This window comes from Nansenia antarctica, assembly GCF_963989245.1.
Source record: "Nansenia antarctica genome assembly, chromosome: 6".
Taxonomy (NCBI): domain Eukaryota; kingdom Metazoa; phylum Chordata; class Actinopteri; order Argentiniformes; family Microstomatidae; genus Nansenia; species Nansenia antarctica.
The window spans coordinates 33,899,453-33,926,166 of record NC_137676.1 but is presented as its reverse complement, the minus strand read 5'-3'; the positions used below and the strand labels follow the sequence as shown (position 1 = coordinate 33,926,166).

General features: G+C 44.7%; 1 protein-coding gene across 1 annotated transcript; it reads left to right on the top strand.

Moving 5' to 3' along the window:
• Nucleotides 1-365: 365 nt before the first annotated feature.
• On the top strand, nucleotides 366-26,379 carry LOC308160456 (intermediate filament family orphan 2-like; the record flags this gene model as incomplete). The annotated part of the gene is made up of 9 exons (XM_080534370.1): nucleotides 366-895; nucleotides 9,120-9,180; nucleotides 14,342-14,437; nucleotides 17,511-17,687; nucleotides 18,047-18,201; nucleotides 24,365-24,515; nucleotides 25,012-25,101; nucleotides 25,563-25,699; nucleotides 26,274-26,379. 9 exons carry the CDS (start codon nucleotides 366-368, stop codon nucleotides 26,377-26,379), a joined length of 1,503 nt encoding a protein of 500 aa, XP_080390496.1.
• Between the last annotated feature and the right edge of the window lie 335 nt (nucleotides 26,380-26,714).

The following is a 26,714-nucleotide window of genomic DNA, read 5'->3' as shown; positions in this document are numbered from 1 at the left end:
TTGAGAAACGGTCTTTAAATTATCTAACTGGTGGGATTAGAACGTGTGCGTAAAGTATAGCGTTTTCGTTGAAGGACATGAATTCACCAAGACCATTATGAAGGTGACATGGCGGATATTTTTGTATTTGGTTTAGTTTCACTACCTTCCTGTGAGATTACAGTCATCGTGCGATAACAGCAACGGTGGCACCTTTGGAAACTGCATTGGGTTAAGAAGGAATCACATCATCATGGATTCGGTGGGATTAGGACTGGCTTTAAGAAAGGGCGTAGGTAGAAAATGATTGCAGTTGACCAGTTAAACCTTTTGGGATACAACATCGAGTTTCACGATTATGGTAATTTATGCTCAAAATTCAAATAATGAATCCATCGTTTTTTTCTGAGGCTTCATCCCCCGGTGTCGCAACGGTCCAAGCCGAAGATCCGGCACCAAGTTCGGGTGCAGCTGCGAATGCCAGAGGTAGCGCTCTCCTACGGAACGATCTGGGCTCCAACATTAATGTCTTGAAGACGCTGAACCTGCGATTTCGCTGTTTCTTAGCAAAAGTTCATGAATTAGAGCGCAGAAACAAGTTGTTAGAAATTCAATTACAGCAAGCCTTAGAGCAATCTCGCACGCGAGCCTACTTTAACCGAGAACAAGCGACCCAAACGAACGCTTTGGACCTCTCCTTGGCTGGTTCCTTGCGACAGCCACGCGTACCCGGTAACATATGGAGCTACACCAGCAGGAGGTACGGGGAGCGGTTCGAGCCCCTCCGTAGCCCTGGGGTTTCGTGGACGCACGCAGAAAGTGTCGGAGTTCAAATCGACACCATCACGCCTGAACTGCGAGCGCTGTACAATGTTATGGCTAAAGTCAAACGTGATAGAGATGACTACAGAAACAAGTAAGTTTAGTCACTTTCAAGTAGGCTATATCGCCAAATTACATCAATTCCAATGGCTAGGCCTATTTCATAATATGAGGTCACAGACAGTTCCCACCCGATCTGATGACGCTGGGTAAAGCAAAAAACAGATGTATTGAAATAGCTTGTTTCAATGTACATTATTTTTGCGACACAGTGCAGTACAGTGTACAGTTCAATGTACATTATTTTGGCGACACAGTGCAGTACAGTGTACAGTGCCCTACATACATACATAAGTATTGGATGGAGGAAGCATGTTGTCTTCTTTTAGCTCTATACTTTCAAGAGTTTGGATTTGAAATCAAACAATTACTATGGGGTCAAAGTAGACCAAAAGTAGACTCAGCTTCAATTCAATGTTGTTGTTGTTGTTGTTGTTGTTGTTGTTGTTGTTGTTGTTGTTCTTTTTTCAGATTGGGTTCACCATGCTCGCCCTATTTCAGGACTCCAAAAGTATTGGAAAACATAGGCTAATATAATGTCCAAATAAAGTAATAAACAAGCCACTGCATGCAACTTCCTGAAGTCTGCGACCCATTACATTTCCATTACATTCCCATTACATTTCCATTACATTTTTGGCATAGCAAACACCTTTTTTCAAGGTGACTTTCAACAAATACATTCGTCTAAGTAAGTGAATCATCTATTTACCAGTCTTGTTTTCTTTTTTTCTTTAAATGTTTATAGTAGAGAAACTGTACAGGTGGGTAGTGGGGATGAGGAAGTCTTTAGGAGGGACAGTTAAGATGTAGCCTGAAGAGATGACTGGCTCTGGCAGGCCTGTACTGTTGCCATCTTCAGTTGTTTGTTGAATTTTTGCCTAAAATCTTATCATCGGGAAATGAAATACATGTTCACCTGGATATAAATCTGAAGTCAAGAACTTTCCACTTTTTGGCCCTGAAAAACCTCTTTCTCTGGGCCTCATGTTGACAGACACCAATAGCAGACTGAAGGCAAATGCGAAACACACAAGACTAACCAGAAACACCTGTCAAGACAATTTTCCAATACTTTAGGTGGCCTGAAATAGGGGGACTATGTACAAAAAGAGTTGCAATTTCTAAATGGTGAAACCAATCTGAAAAAGAAAACACTGAATTAAAGCAAGAGTAATTTTTAGTATAGAGCTAAAATAAGACAAAATGCTTTCTATGTTCACTACGGGGAGGGCACTGTAGTTTTACATAGGGAAAACGTTTATTTTATATAGTTTATTATCAGAGACTGATTTTCAGATACATTTTCCATCACCATCACTTAAAACCCTAGATCACCAAGAACATTACCTCCAAAGCTGGTTAAAGTTATCTGCAATAGGTAAATGACTTTCTCCATGGACTGTGAGACCAGGTTCCCAGCCAATGTGGTCAAAGCCCTGGTTATTGACATGAATGTTGAAGTTAGGCAGGAAGACCCAATGTCCCCCTTGCTACCCAACCTCCCCATGGATCCCCTTATCCAAGACATTGACAGAGATTAGAAGCATCACTTCCCTCTCTTCTCCAGATGATCTTGTGATGTTGACCAGTCTGTGGTATGGTATGAGTGTAAACATTCCAACCTAGGGCCTAGTACGGTTAAAATGGTAGGCTTTCTATTTCAATGTCCACAATTTTTGCATCCTTCAAATTCTCTGGTAGGCTGTTCCAGAGGCCAGGGCAATAATAATCCAAGTTTCAAGTTTTATTGTAACGTCACATTACACAAGTGTAAGAGAGTAAAGCTTCGGTTCCTGACATTGCAGCAGAAGACAATAAGGCAATAGGCAAGTCAATATTTTAAAAAGTGACAATAGTACAGGACATACAGTTAGGTCCATATATATTTGGACACAGACAGAATTTGTGTTATTTTAACTGTTTACCAAAACATCTTCAAGTTACATAATGAATATGGGCTTAAAGTGCAGACTCTCAGCTTTAGGGTAAGGGTATTCACATCCAAATTGAAGGAAGGGTTTTGGAATTACAGCTCATTAATATGTAGCTCCCTCTTTTTCAAGGGACCAAAAGTAATTGGACAATTGACTCAAAAGCTGTTTCATGGGCCAGTGTGGGTTATTCCTTCATTATTTCTTTATCAATTAAGCAGGTAAAAGATCTGAGTTGATTCTAAGTGTGGCATTTGCATTTGGAAGCTGTTGCTGTACGCACAACATGCAGTGAACCGAGCTCTCAATGCAAGTGAAACAGGCCATCCTTAGGCTTCAAAAACAAAACAAAAATCCATCAGAAAGATAGCGGGAACATTAATAGTGGCCAAATTAACTGTTTGGTACATTCTGAGAAAAAAAGAGCGCACTGGTGAGCTCGGCACCACAAACAGGTCTGGACGTCCATCTGGAAGATAAGAATGGTGGATGATCACAGGATCCTTTACATGGTAAAGAAAAACCCCATCACAACATCCAGCCAAGTGAAGAACAGTCTCTAGGAGGCATACCATTATCCAAGTGTACCATAAAGGGAAGACTTCACACAAGCAAATACAGAGGGTTCACCACAAGGTGCAAGCCATTCATAAGCCTCAAGAATAGAAAGGACAGATTAGACTTTGCCAAAAAACATCTAAAAAAGTAAGCCCTGTTCTGGAACAGCATTCTTTGGACAGATGAAACTAAGATCAACCTGTACCAGAATGATGGGAAGAAAAAAGTATGGAGAAGGCTTGGAACGGCTCATGATCCGACGCATACCACATCATCTGTAAAAAAACGTGGAGGCAGTGTGATGACATGGGCATGCATGGCTTCCAATGGCATTGGGTCACTAGTGTTTATTGATGATGTGACTGAAGACAGAAGCAGACGGATGAATTCTGAAGTGTTTAGGGATATTCTGTCTGCTCAGATTCAGACAAATTCAGCAAAGTTGATTGGATGGTGCTTCACAATACAGATGGACAATGACCCAAAACATACTGCGTAAGCAACCCAGGAGTTTTTTAATGCAAAGAAGTGGAATATTCTGCAATGGCCAGAGTCAATCACCTGATCTCAACCCGATTGAGCATGTATTTCACTTTCTGAAGACAAAACTAAAGGCAGAAAGACCCACGAACAAACAACAACCGAAGACTGCTGCAGTAAAGGCCTGGCAAAGCATCACAAAGGAGGATACCCAGCATTTGGTGATGTCCATGGGTTCCAGACTTCAGGCAGTCATTGCCTGCAAAGGATTCTTGACAAAGTATTAAAAATGAACATTTTATTTATGATTGTTAATTTGTCCAATTACTTTTGAGCTCCTGAAAATAGGGGACTGTGTATAAAAATGGTTGCAATTCCTAAACGTTTCATACAATATTTTTGTTCAACCCCTTGAATTAAAGCTGAAAGTCTGCACTTCAATTGCATCTCGATTGTCTCATTTCAAATCCATTGTGGTGGCATGCAGAGCCAAAATTATGGAAATTGTGTCACTGTCCAAATACTTCCGGACCTAACTGTAAGTGACAAATAAGACAGGATACAATTAGCAGTAAAAATATTCAATAAAATAGATAGTTCAAGTAGAATGTCATGAGTATTGCACTCGGTGGGTGGCAAAGACTGCCTCTCCATGTCTTTTTGTTCTCAGTTTGGGAACACTTAAAAGGCTGACAGAGGATCTGAGGGATCTACTTGAAACAATCTCAAAAGCATGTTGGACATGTCTACTCTGACAAGTAGTGACTTACTTTATTGTTGGCTTTGACATACTAACATGATAACCAAGGTATGTGTGTTCACAGGCAATTACTGTACATATGTGTGATCACACTATGTCAATATTCACTTCTGTTAAACCAGTTACAAATGTTTACACAATTTATCAGCCAATGCTCAGGTCTGATGACGGCCTTTTGAAAAACACAGTATTTAGTATCACATTCTACAGGAAATGGCCTCGATATTGAGGTCTGGCGACCTTCACCATTCTAACCTGCACAAGATGCCTTATCCAGCGGTTGAGGACAGAGGAGACAGGTGTGTTGTTTTGTTCAGAGAGTCTAGCCAGGCACTGCATCCTGGCATGGAGACCTCAATCGTAATGGGATTGGTGTCTGGCTGGATCGCAGCTCCCAACCCCCCTCTCCCGCAGACTGAGATGGGAGAGATGCACTTTGTTTCTTAATTTAGCCCCACGGCTGTGGTCTCCCTTTGGCTGCGTCCAAGGAGAAATGCCTTTCAAGGGAATTGTCTTACTTATGTTGAATGCTGGATATCATGTTCCATCCACGAAGATGATTGGTCCTATTCATCCCAGAGATGTTTTTTTTTCTCAGATTAATTATGTCCTGTTGAATAAGGTCCGAAAATCTAAAGTGAAATCTAACCCTGGTTGAACTGACATTAGAGTTGTGCCTGCAATGTGTGGTACGTCCTCCATTAAAGATCAGTCTCACTGTTGTTAGACATACAGCACAACTGATTACCATTTGCTGTTCACTCTTTGTTCAACCCAATCTCCAAGAGTTATGTCAAAGGTTGACATTTGTCCATCAAAATATTCATTATCAATATATTTAATTAGCCTAATAATTGTTCATCTAATATGTATAGGAATGATTTAATATAATATGCAGTCTCCTCAGTCATTATTTGCACAGTGAAGCATTTTGTTCATGTGATTCTATACTCTAACAAAACCTTGCATTTGAAATCAAACAATTGCTATGAGGTATAGACATGTGTTTGTGTGCATAATAGGTTAGATGGATGATAGGTTGATGAATAAAGAGATAATCAATGAATGATGGATCGATTTAAAAGATGGATGGCTTAAAGACAGTAAGTAAGTGTTAATGGATGGATGCATGGATGAAAGTGGATAGCATAGATGGATGAATGGAGGTTTGTTTTGTTTTTATAGAAATGTTAAATAGGGCATTCGTTAAACAACAAATGAACTTTGTATGGCCAAGTTAAATTAACTTTGTAACTACCTCCTTAACGCTGACATACCATCTCTTGCTCCAGTTCCCAAAGCTCCCTTTTTATTCCTTTGAGAATCAGTGGCCTGATTTAGACCGCTGATATGACTGACCACCCAAAATCTGTTGACGGACGTGAAAGGTATGACGGACATCACACATTCACAACATTGTCTCTGTGAAACGGTTGACTCCGTTAAAATCTCCCATAGTCACTATGTAGATATAAAAGACCATTGCAACTTGTTGTCTTCTTTCTAAAAACAGGATTCGACAGTAGCTAATTCGACTAATTAACAAGTAATTAAGGTTAATAATAAGTCAAAAGAGTAAATACCGTATTTTCCGGACTATAAGTCGCGGTTTTTTTCATACTTTGGCTGGTCCTGCGACTTATAGTCAGGTGCGACTTATATATCAATAATTCATAATCTCTGACTGACATGAACTGACATACGGTAATCTCTGACTGACATTAACCAAGGAGTAAATCCGCTAGCGCCTCATACACGATAGAATAGCCATTATACTTGACAATGTGGACATTAAACACGACAATGTGGACATTAAACATGATGTTATGGACCTTATACACAATGTTATGGACGTTAGAAACGATATTAAAGTCATTTATTCCTTCCAGAGGCTGTTTAACGTTGCAATGTTGTACCCGCGAGTAGCATTTTGCTACTTCCGGTAGCGCTTCATACGCGATAGAATAGCCATTATACTCGACAATGTGGGCATTAAACACGACAATGTGGACATTAAACATGATGTTATGAACCTTATACACAATGTTATGGACGTTAGAAACGATATTAAAGTCATTTATTCCTTCCAGAGGCTGTTTAACGTTGCAATGTTGTACCCGCGAGTAGCATTTTGCTACTTCCGGTAGCGCTTCATACGCGATAGAATAGCCATTATACTCGACAATGTGGACATTAAACACGACAATGTGGACATTAAACATGATGTTATGGACCTTATACACAATGTTATGGACGTTAGAAACGATATTAAAGTCATTTATTCCTTCCAGAGGCTGTTTAACGTTGCAATGTTGTACCCGCGAGTAGCATTTTGCTACTTCCGGTAGCGCTTCATACGCGATAGAATAGCCATTTCCCCGCTGATTCCGCCAAGCCCGTTCCCTTGAACCATGCGACTTATAGTCCAGTGCGACTTATATGTGGTTTTTTCCTCTTCATGGCCCATTTTTGGCCTGCTGCGACTTATACTCGGGTGCGACTTATAGTCCGGAAAATACGGTACACATTGAAACATTCTTCAACCAGTGAACCTTTTTAGTGCATCAGATTATTTTCATTTGCTGTCTTAAGCTCCACGTTTCGTCTGATCTCACAAAGCTGCCCATGTCAAGATGAATTGTCTATGAATGAATGAATTGTGAATGCCCTTAAATATGCAGTCACCAACATTGGCATCACAATAGAACATTTCATAAAGTAGGACTGTCATGATGGTACCAAAGGTTGATTTGGTGCCATATGAACAAATATGCAAACAGCTTCCTCCATTTCCATCTGTACTGGTTAAGTTGCAATTGCCTTTGTTATCAACTCCCTTTTCACTTTTACTCTCCACATTGCTGTAATAATTGCCAATTGGATCATAAACGGTCATGTTATTTGCATGTGGTCGCCATAAAGCATGATATCTCGCTAGGTCTATAAGCTAACAAGCTGTCGTCCACAGTCTCTTTCTATAAGCCACTGTTGACCCTGTAGATCCTTGACATGGACAGAACACACTTAACACTAACACTAATATGTGCATTGTGAGAATGATATCAGGAAGTAACACTGTGTTTCTATTCTAAGTTGAACTAGCAGGCTGCTGGGAGTAGCTAAATAACATGGACACAAGAAATATGTCAACAAAAACAAATGCTGGTATGAAAACGGTGAACCGTCTGTTTCAAAGCCTGACATGACATGACCCAGATTGATTACCCAGAAATGCGGCTGATCACTGTGACATTTTCACGTCATTTAGCACCAGCGTTGTTTAGGTGGAAGAGTGGATGCCCATGCCCTTGTCTGCTCTGGGCCTCCCTACAGCAGTGTGTATAAACACAGCAGCACTGTCCCCTCTGTGAGAGCCAAGGCTGTTTGTTACTGACCAGAAGAGGAAAAACCCTGGGTTAATTGCAGAGCAACAAAGCAGGGGCCAGTTACCGACTGCCCTGACAGTGAAAAGTCTGTTCTCCGTGCGTAAGTAGACATTTCGGAGCGAGGGTTTCAGTCGAACAACCGAAAACAAAGACAAATGGCTGAATGAGCTGAACCAGTAGTGGCCCCAAAAGCACTGTCCCTCGCCTCTGGTTAGAGGGTCTGAGCATGGCTTTGTTGGTTACTTGTGCTACCATGGTGAATCACCCAAAAGGCTGACGATTCGCTGTCCTACTCTCTTTGTCTCTTTCAAATGTATTTAGCTCCATGAAATTAACATTCCATAGCCTGTCAATAGTCTGGAGATGTTTGTGTTGTTAGTCATTTTGTATTGGAGGCAGCTGTTGAATTCTTGTTGCCACTAGTGGAGCAAAGCTGCAAATTGCATCTTTGGAGGAATAACAATGTTAAAACACCTCTGGTATTTGATGGTGCCCAATGCAATGCACGTTCTGCTCACGCCCGACATTCTATGGTGAAGTTGTTCTGTGTGAACGCCATGCATGTTGAGATGGAACTTTTCTCTCCTTGTGTCGTGTGAAAGGCTATGTGTGTATGAGTGTAGGCAGTTGAAGTAGCATCTGCTCCGTTTGGCAATAGATCTCTGTGGTGATGAAGAGGGTCTGAGACAAGGTCAGGGTTCACAGTGGGCGGGGTTTAATGGATTGGGTTTAGTGGATTGCATCACAGCCATAAAACTGGCATGTTGTGATTCATTGAGGGCTGACCCTTGTGTGACAAAGAGAAGTGAGTGTATGTGAGTGTATGTGAGTGTATGTGTGTGTGTGTGTGTGTGTGTGTGTGTGTTTCTACAAAACGGTTAAATACCAGCCCTTACTGCCAACTTTACTGGTTGGTAGTCTTGGTGCACAACTTGACTGTACGTGCAGCAGCCTGCCAAAGAGAAATCACAAGCAGCTGGCGAGACATGCCTCAGTGTCTGCAGTTCTAGCTTAGTGAGTGTTAATGCTGTGAGAAGTCCAAACATCTGTACTGTATGACCCTTGATACGTTTCTTGTCATCTCTTTTAAGTAATGCAGTACAGTTAAATGTTTAAAACCTGTGTGTGTGTGTGTTACAGATGGGAGGCAGAGTTGTCCAGGCGGCAGGAGATGGAAGCCGTGGTGGAGAACCTTCAGGAGGTAACATCCCATCACTACCATCTTGAATCATCTTACCTACACACTCTCCCTCTCTTACCTACACAATCCCCCCTCTCTTACCTACACACTCCCCCTCTCTTACCTACACACTCCCCCTCTCTTACCTACACACTCCCCCCTCTCTTACCTACACACTCCCCCCTCTCTTACCTACACACTCCCCCTCTCTTACCTACACACTCCCCCCTCTCTTACCTACACACTCCCCCTCTCTTACCTACACACTCCCCCTCTCTTACCTACACACTCCCCCCTCTCTTACCTACACACTCCCCCCTCTCTTACCTACACACTCCCCCCTCTCTTACCTACACACTCCCCCTCTCTTACCTACACACTCCCCCTCTCTTACCTACACACTCCCCCTCTCTTACCTACACACTCCCCCTCTCTTACCTACACACTCCCCCCTCTTACCTACACACTCCCCCCTCTCTTACCTACACACTCCCCCCTCTCTTACCTACACACTCCTCCCTCTCTTACCTACACACTCCCCCTCTCTTACCTACACACTCCCCCTCTCTTACCTACACACTCCCCCCTCTCTTACCTACACACTCCCCCTCTCTTACCTACACACTCCCCCCTCTCTTACCTACACACTCCCCCTCTCTTACCTACACACTCCCCCTCTCTTACCTACACACTCCCCCTCTCTTACCTACACACTCCCCCTCTCTTACCTACACACTCCCCCTCTCTTACCTACACACTCGTCCTCTCTTACCTACACACTCCCCCTCTCTTACCTACACACTCCCCCCTCTCTTACCTACACACTCGTCCTCTCTTACCTACACACTCCCCCCTCTCTTACCTACACACTCCCCCTCTCTTACCTACACACTCGTCCTCTCTTACCTACACACTCCCCCTCTCTTACCTACACCCTCACCCTCTCTTACCTACACACTCCCCCCTCTCTTACCTACACACTCCCCCCTCTCTTACCTACACACTCCCCCCTCTCTTACCTACACACTCCCCCTCTCTTACCTACACACTCCCCCTCTCTTACCTACACACTCCCCCTCTCTTACCTACACACTCCCCCCTCTCTTACCTACACACTCCCCCCTCTCTTACCTACACACTCCCCCCTCTCTTACCTACACACTCCCCCCTCTCTTACCTACACACTCCCCCTCTCTTACCTACACACTCCCCCTCTCTTACCTACACACTCCCCCTCTCTTACCTACACACTCCCCCCTCTCTTACCTACACACTCCCCCTCTCTTACCTACACACTCGTCCTCTCTTACCTACACACTCCCCCTCTCTTACCTACACACTCCCCCCTCTCTTACCTACACACTCCCCCCTCTCTTACCTACACACTCTCCCCTCTCTTACCTACACACTCCCCCTCTCTTACCTACACACTCCCCCTCTCTTACCTACACACTCCCCCTCTCTTACCTACACACTCCCCCCTCTCTTACCTACACACTCCCCCTCTCTTACCTACACAATCCCCCCTCTCTTACCTACACACTCCCCCTCTCTTACCTACACACTCCCCCTCTCTTACCTACACACTCCCCCCTCTCTTATCTACACACTCGTCCTCTCTTACCTACACACTCCCCCTCTCTTACCTACACACTCCCCCCTCTCTTACCTACACACTCGTCCTCTCTTACCTACACACTCCCCCTCTCTTACCTACACACTCCCCCTCTCTTACCTACACACTCCCCCTCTCTTACCTACACACTCCCCCCTCTCTTACCTACACACTCGTCCTCTCTTACCTACACACTCCCCCTCTCTTACCTACACACTCCCCCTCTCTTACCTACACACTCCCCCTCTCTTACCTACACACTCTCCCTCTCTTACCTACACACTCCCCATTCTTTTACCTACACACTCCCCCCTCTCTTACCTACACACTCCCCCCTCTCTTACCTACACACTCCCCCTCTCTTACCTACACACTCCCCCTCTCTTACCTACACACTCCCCCCTCTCTTACCTACACACTCCCCCCTCTCTTACCTACACACTCCCCCTCTCTTACCTACACACTCCCCCTCTCTTACCTACACACTCTCCCTCTCTTACCTACACACTCCCCATTCTTTTACCTACACACTCCCCCCTCTCTTACCTACACACTCGTCCTCTCTTACCTACACACTCCCCCTCTCTTACCTACACACTCCCCCTCTCTTACCTACACACTCTCCCTCTCTTACCTACACACTCCCCATTCTTTTACCTACACACTCCCCCCTCTCTTACCTACACACTCCCCCCTCTCTTACCTACACACTCCCCCTCTCTTACCTACACACTCCCCCTCTCTTACCTACACACTCCCCCCTCTCTTACCTACACACTCCCCCTCTCTTACCTACACACTCCCCCCTCTCTTACCTACACACTCCCCCTCTCTTACCTACACACTCCCCATTCTCTTACCTACACACTCCCCCCTCTCTTACCTACACACTCCCCCCTCTCTTACCTACACACTCCCCCCTCTCTTACCTACACACTCCCCCTCTCTTACCTACACACTCCCCCCTCTCTTACCTACACACTCACCCTCTCTTACCTACACACTCCCCCTCTCTTACCTACACACTCCCCCCTCTCTTACCTACACACTCCCCCCTCTCTTACCTACACACTCCCCCTCTCTTACCTACACACTCCCCCCTCTCTTACCTACACACTCCCCCTCTCTTACCTACACACTCCCCCCTCTCTTACCTACACACTCACCCTCTCTTACCTACACACTCCCCCTCTCTTACCTACACACTCCCCCCTCTCTTACCTACACACTCCCCCTCTCTTACCTACACACTCTCCCCTCTCTTACCTACACACTCACCCTCTCTTACCTACACACTCCCCCTCTCTTACCTACACACTCGTCCTCTCTTACCTACACACTCCCCCTCTCTTACCTACACACTCCCCCTCTCTTACCTACGCACTCCCCCCTCTCTTACCTACACACTCTCCCTCTCTTACCTACACACTCCCCCCTCTCTTACCTACACACTCCCCCCTCTCTTACCTACACACTCCCCCTCTCTTACCTACACACTCCCCCTCTCTTACCTACACACTCCCCCCTCTCTTACCTACACACTCCCCCTCTCTTACCTACACACTCCCCCCTCTCTTACCTACACACTCTCCCTCTCTTACCTACACACTCCCCCCTCTCTTACCTACACACTCCCCCCTCTCTTACCTACACACTCCCCCCTCTCTTACCTACACACTCCCCCCTCTCTTACCTACACACTCTCCCTCTCTTACCTACACACTCCCCCCTCTCTTATCTACACACTCCCCCCTCTCTTACCTACACACTCCCCCTCTCTTACCTACACACTCCCCCTCTCTTACCTACACACTCCCCCTCTCTTACCTACACACTCCCCCTCTCTTACCTACACACTCCCCCCTCTCTTACCTACACACTCCCCCTCTCTTACCTACACACTCCCCCTCTCTTACCTACACACTCCCCCTCTCTTACCTACACACTCCCCCCTCTCTTACCTACACACTCCCCCCTCTCTTACCTACACACTCCCCCTCTCTTACCTACACACTCCCCCCTCTCTTACCTACACACTCCCCCTCTCTTACCTACACACTCCCCCTCTCTTACCTACACACTCCCCCTCTCTTACCTACACACTCCCCCCTCTCTTACCTACACACTCCCCCCTCTCTTACCTACACACTCCCCCCTCTCTTACCTACACACTCCCCCTCTCTTACCTACACACTCCCCCCTCTCTTACCTACACACTCCCCCTCTCTTACCTACACACTCCCCCTCTCTTACCTACACACTCCCCCTCTCTTACCTACACACTCCCCCCTCTCTTACCTACACACTCCCCCCTCTCTTACCTACACACTCCCCCCTCTCTTATCTACACACTCTCCCTCTCTTACCTACACACTCCCCCTCTCTTACCTACACACTCCCCCCTCTCTTACCTACACACTCCCCCTCTCTTACCTACACACTCCCCCCTCTCTTACCTACACACTCCCCCTCTCTTACCTACACACTCCCCCCTCTCTTACCTACACACTCCCCCCTCTCTTACCTACACACTCCCCCCTCTCTTATCTACACACTCCCCCTCTCTTACCTACACACTCCCCCTCTCTTACCTACACACTCCCCCTCTCTTACCTACACACTCCCCCTCTCTTACCTACACACTCCCCCTCTCTTACCTACACACTCCCCCTCTCAGAATTGCCCTACTATTTCAAAGTAGCTTTAGTTTTGACAAACTATATTTCTCTCAATGGTCGCTTTAGTGTAGTTCAAGTTCTTCCCTTTTCGGTCGGTTAAATACATTTTCAGAGTAGCTTATCCAACACTGGGGAATCGGGATATTGTCCCATACTGCATGCTTCGCTACTGCCTTTTACTGTTGACTTTCTAATATAATACTGTTATTGTACATTACTGACTCCTCGTCAACTACCTACTGTATTTAATTATTGTTATCTCCAGATGCCAGATCTGTGCGTTGTTTCACAAACCAGATGTTTTTGGGTGGGGTGGGTGTACTCAATGCTGGGTGTGTTCTTATGGATGTTTTTATAATCCCCCCAAAGACTGAGGTCACATGACTCCAATGGAAAACCATTCCACATATGTGATATCGTTGTCTGTACCCGCTACAGCGTCCTAGTCCTAAACCAGAACATACTCTATTAAAGCCACTCTCAGCCATATATTCTAATTCTAGAAAATAGAATTGCTTCTCTGTTTACATTTAGTTGGTGACCCGTCGGTATGCAGAAACCACTGTTGTGTGGTGAGTGTGGCTTTGAGTGTGGCTTTTGACCAAACAGGGTACATATACTGTACCTGGAAATAGACCCACAAACTGTGACATGAAACCTTCTATCAACAAGAGGCAATGAGTGCCATAATAATAGCATTATAGTTGTAGCCTGGTGGGCAGTTTGTACTTCATGAGGTGACAGTGAACTCCAAATGAGTTCAGGTCTGCTAGACAGGCTAGCTCAGTAACACACAACTTGGACTATAAGGTTCATGAATATTCTTCTTATTATTATAAAGTGACAGTAAATGAGGCCTAGTGTGATGTTGCTGCCATGCCCTCCCCAGAGCACACAGGAGTCTGAGATGGTCCAGCAGGAGCTCTCTGAGAAGGTGGAGAAACTGAAGAGGGAGGTGGTGGTCTACAAGAGCCTCATGACAGATGTAAGTCATAGTGATAATCATCATATCGGGACATTCTGGTAATGATTTTAATTGCTTTTCAATTAATTTGTGACACGGTCTGGTGAAAAGGGCTGCATGTCGCCAATTCTCAAGTCGCGCAAATGACCAAAAAGCTTCTTTAAAAAAAAAAAGAAGTGTTTTACCAAATAAATTATTTCTGAGTTGGATTCACTGTGTCGCGTGGAGTCCTGCTTCAGGCTACTGGGTTAGTGATACATGGCTTGTAAACAAACTTACGTTTTAGTTCATGTTCAAAAGCAAGGACTGTGTGATCATCTATTTATATGTCAAATTATATATCAAATTATATCTAATTAGATGTTCCTTCTTAGCTGCTAGCTAGCTACCAATGCAATGGTAGCAAACGCGTCTATTTTGATTCAGAGTGAGTTTCTCTGGTATTTGGTTGGAGGATGTATGACACATAATTTGAAAGCTTACAATCCTCACTTTCATAATCTGTAAACAGAGACCATGTCACATGTTAAAACCACAAAGAATCTAACGACTAAAACATTACAAAATAATTGATTTCATTTGAGGTTCAATACACCACATGTATGTGTTGTGTGTTTATGTTTATTTAAAAAAGCCACCTATCTTGGTAGTATGCACATTGTGACAGCTACAATGCTGCTAACTACACATTGTTGTCATAGCTCACGCTGACCGTGATACTTTCACTCAGGAAAGTATAGACATTCAAGTTAAAGAATATTTGAACTTCAATAGATACAGTATTGAGAAACGTTTGGTCCCGTCGAGTCTCTGAAAAAAGTGTTACAGGAAATTCCTTTGGCTGTCCAGTCAGACACACAGGCAGCCAAGCAGACTTGCTGTGTGGTGAGAAAGGCCTGCAGCCTACACAGTCTTTCACTGTTCTCCCCCTGCTCTGTGGGTTTGGCTAGCTCTTTAATGAACTACAGCTGGGCCTCACACTACAGACTGCCGTCTCAAGTAGCTACTGAAGTAGCAGCTCTGACTGAATCACATTGGAACGCTTTCAAACGTATTTCTTCATTATCAAGCAAGAAGCTCCTCTTGTTATCCAATGGCGCTTTTCCACTACAGGGCCAAAGGTTTATTATCCTTTTTCCATTGCCAACCGAGCTGACCCGAAGCGAGCCGAACCGGGCCGTTTTAGCTACCCTTCACGAGCAGGAACTACAGGGCCGAACGGTACTTTTTTGCCAGGCTGCGTGTGACGTGTGACGCTGCACACCGTTGATTGGTCAATGGAAATCGTCATCCCATGTTCATCGATTTCATCGCTAACCGCCATTTTTAAATAACACAACAGATTTCGCTCTAGGAAAATGTCACTTACTGTTTCTGTAATAATTTATTAATAAAGATTAGAAAAATTATGATAACCATCATATTATCTTAGTTTAATGTCATTTCAATGCATCATAGAACTTTTATTTACAACAAGCATAACCCAAAAAATCGCTATTATGGCGATGTGCTGTGCCTATGCTGTTCCTCAGTCCAGCGCTTCATCATCCCCCTTCTAAAACTGCCATCTCCCCTTTCCATCCCTTATGTCATTTTATCAATGAACATTGTATTACTGTTATTTCAACATTTAAGCCTCTTTCACACATAGTTCCCTGTAACTTCAATGGAATCCCAAGCTGTGCCGTCCAGCCATTTTCGCCGTTCACTCATGAGTCAAATGCCGGTAGATTCGCGTCTTGCTCCCTTTAACACATGTCGGTGTTTCCCTGGTTGCGAGATCTAAACTACTAGAACTGAAAGCGGCAGGTAACAGGCAGGTAACATCCATATGCTGTATATATAAATAAATATATTTGACTACCAGCAAGACACCGGAGCACTCGTATCTATAACAAACGCGGAGATTGTATGAGCCCCGCGTCAGTCAGCCTTTCCGTAGAAATACATCGCTCCGTTATATATCTAACGTTACATGTTTTAAGGCTGATCTGTGCATGATAGATTGCATTATGTTGATCTATTTATATCGATCTATTCTTGCCAATTCCTTATTACCAGTGGAAAGGGGGAAGGCTAAAACACTTTGAATCGAATAGATAGGACTTTCCGTTCAATGGAGGAAGCATGATACTCGCTCAGAGTTCATCTCGCTTTCCCCCCCGTTGATGTATTAAACAATCTAAGCAATCTAATCAGAGCAGTTGTTATTATGTAATATTATTGATGGATGTGCCCTTTTTGATGGAGAGCAGTGAGCGGATGACTGGATGTGAGCATGTATTTGACTAATGCCGATAGATTCGCGTCTTGCTCCGAAACCGGAGCTGTCGGCGCCGACAGGATTCTACAGCGTTCCTTCAAACTATCGTAATTCATGAACTATATGCCCTATCTAAAAAATTCAAACAGTTTCTGAAAGCAGAGAAGTTGCACTTTTTGAACAGTTTAACTTTTTTAGGCTTATTACGGTAGTTCACCAACAAAAAAAAGCACAGTGCTCAATGTGTCAGGAGAAATAAAAATAGAATCGGGGCTTTAACACATGTCGGCATTTCCCTGGTTGCGAGATCTAAACTAGTCTACTAGAACTGAAAGCGGCAAGTAACAGGCACTTAACGTTACATGTTGTAAGGCTGATCTGTGCACGATAGTGCTGCATTTTGACATAATTCTTATCGCATTTCCCCCCGCTGATCTGTATAGCGGGGGGAATCTTATGACACGTAACTCCTCCTACAGTCCCGGGTCGTTCCTGTGTAGTGGAAAACGTCTCGTACCCGGAACTTTTCAAAAGCGTGCCGAGGCGAGCCGTGCCGAGCCGCGCCGAGCCGGTCAATGGAAAAGCGCCACAAGTCACTACCTTGGTCCCAGATCTGTACTGTTGTATGTGCTTTAGCCAAATCCATGACAACAATAGTCCAGATCTGGGGGGGCTAGCAAGATTGGTTTCGCGAGATTGATACCCTGCTTCAGAAAACAGTACTTTTATTATTTATTTATTTTTACATCGTATTGGTTAAAAAGTAGGGTATTACACAGTTCACAAGTATTCCTCTGACCATAACCATAATCAATGAATTCCTTCTCGTAGCAAATGTCAGATTTGGACACCGCGATCCAAGAGAAGGCCATGAAGGTGGACATGGACATCTGCAGACGCATTGACATCACAGCCAAAATGTGTGACGTTGCTCAGCAACGCAACTCAGAGGACATGACCAAGATGTTCCATGTGAGCCCCTCCAGAGCCCCCCCAGAGATGAGCAAGGTAACAACTATTCATATCTTATTATGCATCAAGCCTCGTCATGTACAGAACACCATGGTGCTTCACTAGCATTGACTCTAGTCTAGGGGTTAGCACAGTCTAGACTCGTCATAAGCACTCCAGCTGTGTGTGGAGCTGATCTGTAGAGAATTTGATCTGAAGTGAGAGCTGCTAGGGCTATGTACCATGCACAAATGCCCACACACGCACACACGCACACACGCACGCAAGCACACACACACACACACACACACACACACACACACACACACACACACACACACACACACAGACACACACACAGGTCTCTGAGGTGTTTTTTATGTCATTAGCTGACTGCTGGGTTTGCCTGTGTTTAGGGGGCTACAGCGTGCCGCAGGAAGGAGCGTAAGGACGTGTGGGAGGAGACGATCCCTGAGATGGACTCAGAGGCTGGTGGAGAAGGAGGGGGGGGGGAGGAGGGAGCAGGGTCGTTCAACATCACTGACGAGATGAAGCGCATGCTGAACCAACTGTGAGGGGGAATTCTTCATTCTTTCTTTTGTATAGAATACAGTATATCAGATGTTGTTCTCTTAAAACTTGCTAGCATTGCTTACATCTAGTCCTTCTTTTGTGAGTGGCAAATGTTACTGCTACAACGTTATTTGAATTTTGTGGTAACTGCCCCCCAAAATCAAAGATGAGTTTGCAGATTTGTGTGTGTTGAAGTCCACAGCAATGGACCACCCCAAGAAGGGGTATATTTTACTGGAAATGAAAGTTAGTTCAATGAGCAGGATCTATGCCCGGATCACTACTAAAGGGGTAATCTGGGATTGGTACATTAGTTCTTGAGCAATGTAACTTGTCTCATGAGTTTTCTTCAACTGTGTTAAGCTACCTACACACTACAATAATGTTCAGATAGCTATTCACATTACACAAGTAGGAGAAAAGGTCCATCGCAAGATGCACGACTCCCATTCTTAACGACTCGACCGGAGAACATTGGGCATTAGTGGAATGCGCATCGGGCACAATCAAATATCAAACATGTTTTGACTTTGTTGGGGAGGTCGCCGATCATCCCAGAGCTTGTTGAGCATGTTCGGAGAACCTTTCAGATTACCCACATGTATCCCAAACTTCCTAGGAAGTGCTTACAACGTCTCGATCAAGGAATTGGTGGCAAATATCATTTAATGTGAAAGCAGCATTATTAACCTGTCAAAACAAAAAATATCAGCTTGTTCAACATTGTAACCAATGTAATTGTAAACAAACACTGTATAGCTCCAAAACATTGTTACAACTCTCATTTTGATCTCATACATGGTCATTCCTTGCATCCATAGCTCCATCTATGAATTTGAAAGTAGTAGAATTTGAAAGTAGTTTTCTCCAACCACGTCCCTTGTGTCGGAGTGATCACTTTGTTGTTATTTTCAGCTATTAATATTCTATTGTTAGGGTATATTCCTAGTAACAAAGTGAACATTTGTATTGTGTTATGATTCATTAAAGTGGTTTGGATATGTGGTTTAGAGGTCCAGTATGTAGCTTTTGAATAGTGCTAAATGGCCATGATAAATTGGTAGCGAGATCACAAGATATAGAACATTCTTTTGGTATAAACAAAGGTTTTTTTATTTTATTAAATGTGTTGTCGATGTTGAACACTAGACTTAATGCACTGCAGGCCATTAGGTAAAAACGGTATAATCAGTTGTCACGGTACTCAAGGTACTGTTATACAGATTGCTTATCAAAACAACATTGAGATTATTGAGTGACAGTGACATCTTGTCAGCGCCCCTACATCTAAAGAAAAACACTTCAAAAAACCCTCCAGAATTGAAGCAGTTGGTCTTGAATTGCTTTATTTCAAAGGATGGATAGTTGAAAACAAATTACACTGAATAATGATTTATGACAGTGATGATTTCACCAGTTAGCTGTGACTGAATCTAATATGCTTTTGTTGTCCAGGCGCAGTAGTCTTTTCTGGTGATTTATTAGAGCCAGCAAGTAATTTCCCATGCTCATTTGTTGACATTTCTGCTCCTCTTCGTCAGAAAGGCATGGCCTCCCAAACCTGAACGTGGCCGCCCCTACCCTTTCACTGACACATTTCAGTGTGCAGTGGACCTTTGTGAAGGCACTGTCCAGTAAATGCCCTGGGAGGACCGATGCCTCTGTGGCCAGTTGATGGAAGCTAAGGGCTCATCTGCATGCCGTAATGCAGCTCCAGAAACTTGTTTTTTTGATATTTATGAGAGCAAGGGGTTGATACTGAGACACCTACACTTTTGTGCTCTTCAATCAAGGTTTGGTGCTGGTTGTTGATTTCCTCCAGCTCTGTGACCCTGGCCTGGGTCTCTGGGCCCGGCCTGTGTAGAGAAGAAGTGACATCAGCCTGGATGGTCTGCTCATCTAACCCCCTGGTCCAAGTCTTTCAGTGGCATAGAGAGCTTGTTACCATGTCACTGGCCAGAGCCTCCTCCAGCTCAGTGCTGCACTCATTGGTCTTCTGCAGCTCCATAGCCAGACTGTCTGGTTTGTCTTGGGCCTCCTGGTGTCCTGAAGCTCCATAGCCAGACTGTCTGGTTTGTCTAGGGCCTCCTGGTGTTCCTCCAGGGCAGCCTCTAGAATCTAGATCCTCCGGGGCCCAGTTGTTAAACAAGTTTAATCTGGATAGGATAGCGATACCGAATCGTTGTTGCTATCCAGGATCAGATCTTTCTGGCTGATTTTGAGTCCTATAGGGGAAATCAGCCAGCTCGATCTGATCCTGGATATCAAAAGAGATTCAGCATCATTCTGATCCAGATTAAAAGTTTTGAACAACTCGGCCCTGGAGCCTCCTGGTATTGGGTCTCTTCCCCTTTTAACTTAGAGGCCATTTGATTGGCTGTAAGCTGGAATTTGAAGTGGGAGCACTGGTCTTGTTTAAGAGAAGAGTGCAGATTTGTGTGTGGCCTGATGTGTATGAGCCATAGTCTGGAGCTGGGTCACAACACTCTGGTGCTCCAACACCAGGTCCTGCCTCACTGAGATCTCAGCCTGGAGGTTCTTAGTGAGCTGGGTGTTCAGCTCCTCTAGCTTATCCATCTGAATCTGACTCTTCATAGCCAGCCTCTCTGTGCGACTGCACTCTGCGTCCAGGGCTAGTGTTTTCCCTTGGAGCTACTCTTCCACGTCCTTCATCTGGTTGGCTAGTTTTTCATTTTCAGCCATCTCTACGGCCCAAAACTCCTTCAGCTCCATACAGACTTCTTTGGTCTCCTGTAGTCCCACAGCCAGTTGGCTGTTGTCCTCTGCTGCCATCTTCTGGTCAGATTGGCCTCTACGTCATCCTGGAGCTTTTTGGGCATTGCTCTTCTCCTCTGCCAGTTCAGAGGCTATTCGGTCAGTTCTGTGTCTCAGAGAGGCCAGAAGAGCATCGTTGGCTGTGACCTTTGTGTGCAGAGACTCCATCTGAGAGCTAAGAGCCTGGTTTGCCGCTTCTAAACTCCCTGGATGCTCTCATTCTCATCCAGCTGTTTTCGTCGTGTCCAGAGGGTGTAGTGCTCAGACAACAGCTGATGATGCACAGGAACAATGGTTTTGTGCTCTTTGTTCAGCTCTTGGTACTCTTCGATGAGAGCACAGGAATCTGAGAGGAGGTCTGTGTGCTCGGTCTCTAATGTGGAGGTCGTCTCCTTGACGTCCAGCTCCATCCGTAACTAGGGTTGGGTACCGTTTGGGGTTTTATTCGATACCGGTGCCAAATCGATACTTTAAAAACGGTACCGGTACTTTTTTTCCCAGGATTTTTCCCATCAGTGGCGGGGTGGTCACTGACGCGATTTTCCGCGTGCACGCCATTAATGCAGAGCGGCGATGTTTTATATAGAAGGTGATCAAATACCAACATATCCTGACGCTACAGCTGCAGCAGAACATGGGGAACCCGCATACAGCACTGAATATGACTGACAGATACGCCCAAGACACACACACACACACACACACACACACAAAGATAATCAGCTCATTGAATATGAAGTACACACTGAACCGGGAACGCGCATACAGCACTGAACAACATTCGTAGTACCGTATATAAACTTGTGACTGACAGTCACATACACACACACACACACTGAAAGATTATCAGCTCATCAATACGAAGTAGGCCTACATGAGAGTACACGCACAAAACGGGCTAACGTTACTCATTATATGATTTTAGATTATTTTTGCCCCGCGCATATTGCCCCGCGCATTGTCCAAATGTGCCTAGCTGCATGTTTTTCCAGCATGTAAATCCGTTGTCAATAAAACTTCGACTCCCCTTCTTTTCCCCTGACTGTGTCGTTGCTGAAGTTATGGAGAGAGGGAAAGGAGTGATTTCCTGAAATCCAAATGTCCCGCAAAATTCAGGCCAATCACAAAACTGTTTTGCAAGCGCGTCGCCTCGCATGTGTTGAGAGCGATTCAGTCTCGATTGCATGCACTGTGTGGAACTTTAACGGGCAATGTCACGTGCGGTTGACGTCCGTTTCGGACACCAGGGTGCGAGAGAGGAACCGAAACGAGGCACCGAAATCTCCGTTGCAATTCGGTTCGGTAGGTACCGAATGTAAAGTAACCGGTACCATACCGGTACCGGTTTTCGGTACCCAACCCTATCCGTAACTCCTGAAACTTGTTTTGGAGTCTGTGGTGCTCAGATAGCAGACTTTGATGCCCTCCATCAGCTCCTGATACTCGGCAATTAATGAGTGGTGATCAGAGAAGAGATCTCCAGACTCTTTTACATTTTTTGGCATTTAGCAGACGCCTTTATCCAAAGCAACTTGCGACTTGCAACAAATACATTTGACTAATTAAGTGAATCATCTATCTACCAGTCGTAGCAGGAAAAGTAATCTATGCTCAGCCAGGGGCTATTGGCAGTGGTCATGCTAGAAGAAGGAAGTTTTTTTGTTGTTATATTATTAAGGGCCCTCCCATGGCAGTTTTACCCAATAACTCAAACTGCTGTAAACATCTTACCTCAAACTGCTGTATATAAACATCTTACCTGTTATACTGTGAGATGAACTGTCCCCCTGAGAGTGTGTTTTCCTGACACTGTAAGGCCATTTCCCCCCTTGGCCCTCCATTTTAGCCCTACCCCTCTGTTTTGCGCATTCACGTGTAGGGTAGGGGTGTCCCAATTCTTGTTTTCATGTAGGGGTAGGGCCAAGTGGTAGGCTACATCGCCCTCCAAACTGAGGTTTTTAAGGACCAGACTCTCTGTGTTATGAAATCCCAGAATGCATTGCGAATCATCGGCAGAAATGGAAAATCCAGACATAGTAGCAAAGGTAAAATGTATTTGACCTTACAATGAGCCCTCTCAAAAGTATATTAACAAACTAGGCTATTGTAACTACAGTGGAATACAGTAGTAGATAACCAACTACTGGAATACAGTAGTAGAGTATGCAATAACCAATACAATTAAAAAGGTCATCATTTGAATGGATACTTTCCAGGTTGACTGTTTGACATTGACTATTTCGGTTTCGAGATGCAGTGAGTTCCAATATCACCCTTAGTCAGCCAATATCACCCCTATGTCTTAGACATGCCCACTGTAAATAGAATTGACCTTCTTGTTAGGTTTCTGTTTCGTTCTTGGTAGAGGCCCAAGTTCAGCCCTCAGATTTCTGAGGACTTTCTTCTGGTCCTCCTGATTGGTGAGCAAGATCATCTAGTGGCATCAATTGACCCTGTCAGGCACAAGAGAGACAAAACCACATGGCGCAATGTGGAATTGCAGTGGACTTTCATCAATGATTTAAATGTCTTAAGAGGCTAAATGTTGTTTTGTGTGAATATGAAGAAACCTGCGTTTTTATTTTATTTTTTACCCTAACCCTTTTTATCAGCTTTGTTTAGTTTATCCTGTGAGTAGAGAATCATAAGCACTATTTCACTATGGACGAAATAGTGAATAGTTTTGAAAGATGATAGATGATAGGCTACTAATTGTTCTGTGGGTTACTTCTGTGCCTAATGAATAAGCTTGATCAAAATCTAAAATTTAGGCCAATACTAAGTAACCAGTAGTAGCCTATCTAAAATGTGAATTAAATATCAAACATCTCATTGTGTTGCTTTCCATAAATAAACTGCTGAGACAGTTTAACTACATAATGTTTTAAAATTGCGGCGGAATTATGTCACAATTAGCTGCTGCGTCTGCTCGAGCTGTATCGGTTGAGCAGATGTTAGCTTCGCTGCTAGCACAAATGTTAGCTTCACTGCACTGCACTTACACCCAATCGCAATTCTTTTTCTTTTTCATACTGTATATATATATATATATATATATATATATATATACACACACATATGTATTGTATTAACAGTTAATTTGTACCTGTTTCCATCTCTGTCAGTGTAAAGGCTATTGTTTGTGTGTTCCTGTGTTCCTGTGTGTCATAGCATCTGTCTGTTTGTTATTCTCTCTCTTCCCCTTTTCAAATGTTTACCTGGTGTGGTTTCCCCTTCATTTTCCTTTTATTTTCCCACACCCCCCCATTTCTACACCCACCCTCCTCCTCTTTCTCTCTCTCCCCTGTTTTTCTTTCAATCTGCCCTCCCCCTCTCCCTTCCTCTCCTGTGTGCAGAACTTGCTCAGATAATTCCTTTGTTGCCAGGAGGGAGACGTTTGACTTTGACGATGACTGCGACAGCCTGGCGTGGGAAGAGAATGAGGAGACTCTGCTGCTCTGGGAGGACTTCAGCAACTACAACGTCCCCTGCGGAGGCGCCACTGCAGCCGAGGGGCAGGGGGAGGGCCCTGAACAGGTCAGTGCTGCCCCCTACTGCTCATCCAGTTGAAGTACATGTGAATCTGATTTTGCTGGAATGTTTTCCATTTGACCCACAAGAATAAAGACATAAAAAGTGACATGCTGGGGGATAGAACTAGTAGAGAAGTCAATCATTGTTCTGGGCCTTATCAATAGAATATATTACCTATTATTCTACAGTGCTATAATTTTTCCACTTCCCCCCCCATACCTCAATAGTTGTACAAGTGTAAGTGTAAGTACAATCTTGCAAAGTGTCAAGGGATTGTGACAAAAAAGCGGCCAACAATATTGTGATATGTACAGTACTTAAAATACTTAAATAATAGACCGCACTGAGTGTGTGTACTTGTGTATCTGTCGTGTAGTACTGTCTGTGTTATACGATGTTGTATGTATATATGTATACTGTACAGTGGTGTGAAAAATAATTTCCCCCTAGGGACAATAAATCTAATCTAATCTAAAATGGACCTGTTGTTTATTCTCAGGAGGCCAGTCTGGGGAGCCTGATCGATGCCACAGAGTCCCTTTTCCAGAACAGAGAAAAGGAGTACCAGGAGACCATGGGGCAGATTGAGGTAACATACGAAAAGAGGAGATCTCTGAAGTTCTGAGGGGACTCAGAACTCCTGTACTCTTCTACCTGTAGTCTTCCCAGTCACCATTTACCCATGTACCGGTATCTCTTTTCTCTCTCCCTCTCACTCCTCCTCTCCCATCCTCCCACATCTCCTTTGATTCTCTCTCTCTCACTCTCTCACTCTCTCTCTCTCTCTCTCTCTCTCTCTCTCTCTCTCTCTCTCTCTCTCTCTCTCTCGCTGTTTCTGTCTTTCTGTTCTGCTCTCTCTCCCACTCCCTCTCTGTCTCTCTTCCATTTCTACCCTCCCTTTCTGTCTCTTGTTCTTGTTCTCTTTCATTCTCTGTTTCTCTACCACTCCTCTCCCTCTCCGCTCTGTCTCTTTTCCTCCTCGACCCCATTCATCCATGTCAATAGGCCACCTATTTTCTCACTCTCTTATTGTCTTTTCTGTCCTTTCAGCTGGAGTTGGCCACAGCCAAGAATGACATGAGCAGACACCTGCATGAGTACATGGAGATGTGCAGCATGAAGAGGGGGCTGGACGTGCAGATGGAGACCTGCCGGAGACTCATCAAGGGGTCAGAGGGCACGGGCAGGTCAGTCTGTCAGACTTACTGTAGGTCTGGGCCACACCGGATACCTCTACCTCAGCAGCGCGTGTGCGTTTCATTTCGGCACCCATGTTAACGGGTTAGAGCAGCCACACAGCGTGAGAGACCCACTAAGAGACACACTGCTCTAACCTGTTAACACAGGTGCCGAAATGAAACGCACACACGCTGCTGAGGTAGAGGTATCCGGTGTGGCCCAAGCTATTAGATTCAACTTTATTGTCATTGCACACACAAGTGCTGAGACAACAAAATGCAGTTTGGCATCGAACCAGATGTGTGCAAATAGTGGCATAAATGCAAAAAACAACAACATGATATTCTAAACAGTGAAAGGTACAGTATATGGTGTTACAGTGAGTATACATAAATGAATATAATAAGTGAATTATTATTTATTGTTTACATTGTTTTATATTTTAGTAATTTAGCAGATGCTCTTATTCAGAGCGGCTTCAAGTCTCATGGTATCCCACGGTCTAAGATCACGTCTCTCTCAAGAGGAACAGTACAGGTCCTAACAGGTTATCTGTCATTGTCATCTCCCCCGTCGCTGCAGAACTTCTCCGTCGTTCAACTCCGTGGCCAGCAGCGACTCAGGGAACAGCGACGAGATCCACGACGAGCCGGAGAAGGACGGGGAGGTGGAAGGCGAGGTCAGCTGATGACGGTCGTCTGGCCCTCCTCCAGCCACTGGCTCCTCCCACCACCCTGTACCCTCCTGCCCCTGGCTCCTCCCACCACCCTGTACCCTCCTGCCCCTGGCTTCTCCCACCACCCTGTACCCTCTGTGGGGACGACGGAGGAACACCACCCCTCTCTCCTTCAGCAGTGTGTCAGTTGATCTGACCAGTGACAATGGTGAATCCCTATGACGAGTATTGGTGCCTCACCCTTTGCCTGACTGTTTTTGATGGCCAACGAAATTATGAGAAGAAGAAATCAATTTGTGCTGTACTGTAATATTCCATATTGTGTGATATAACTTGGACATAATGGA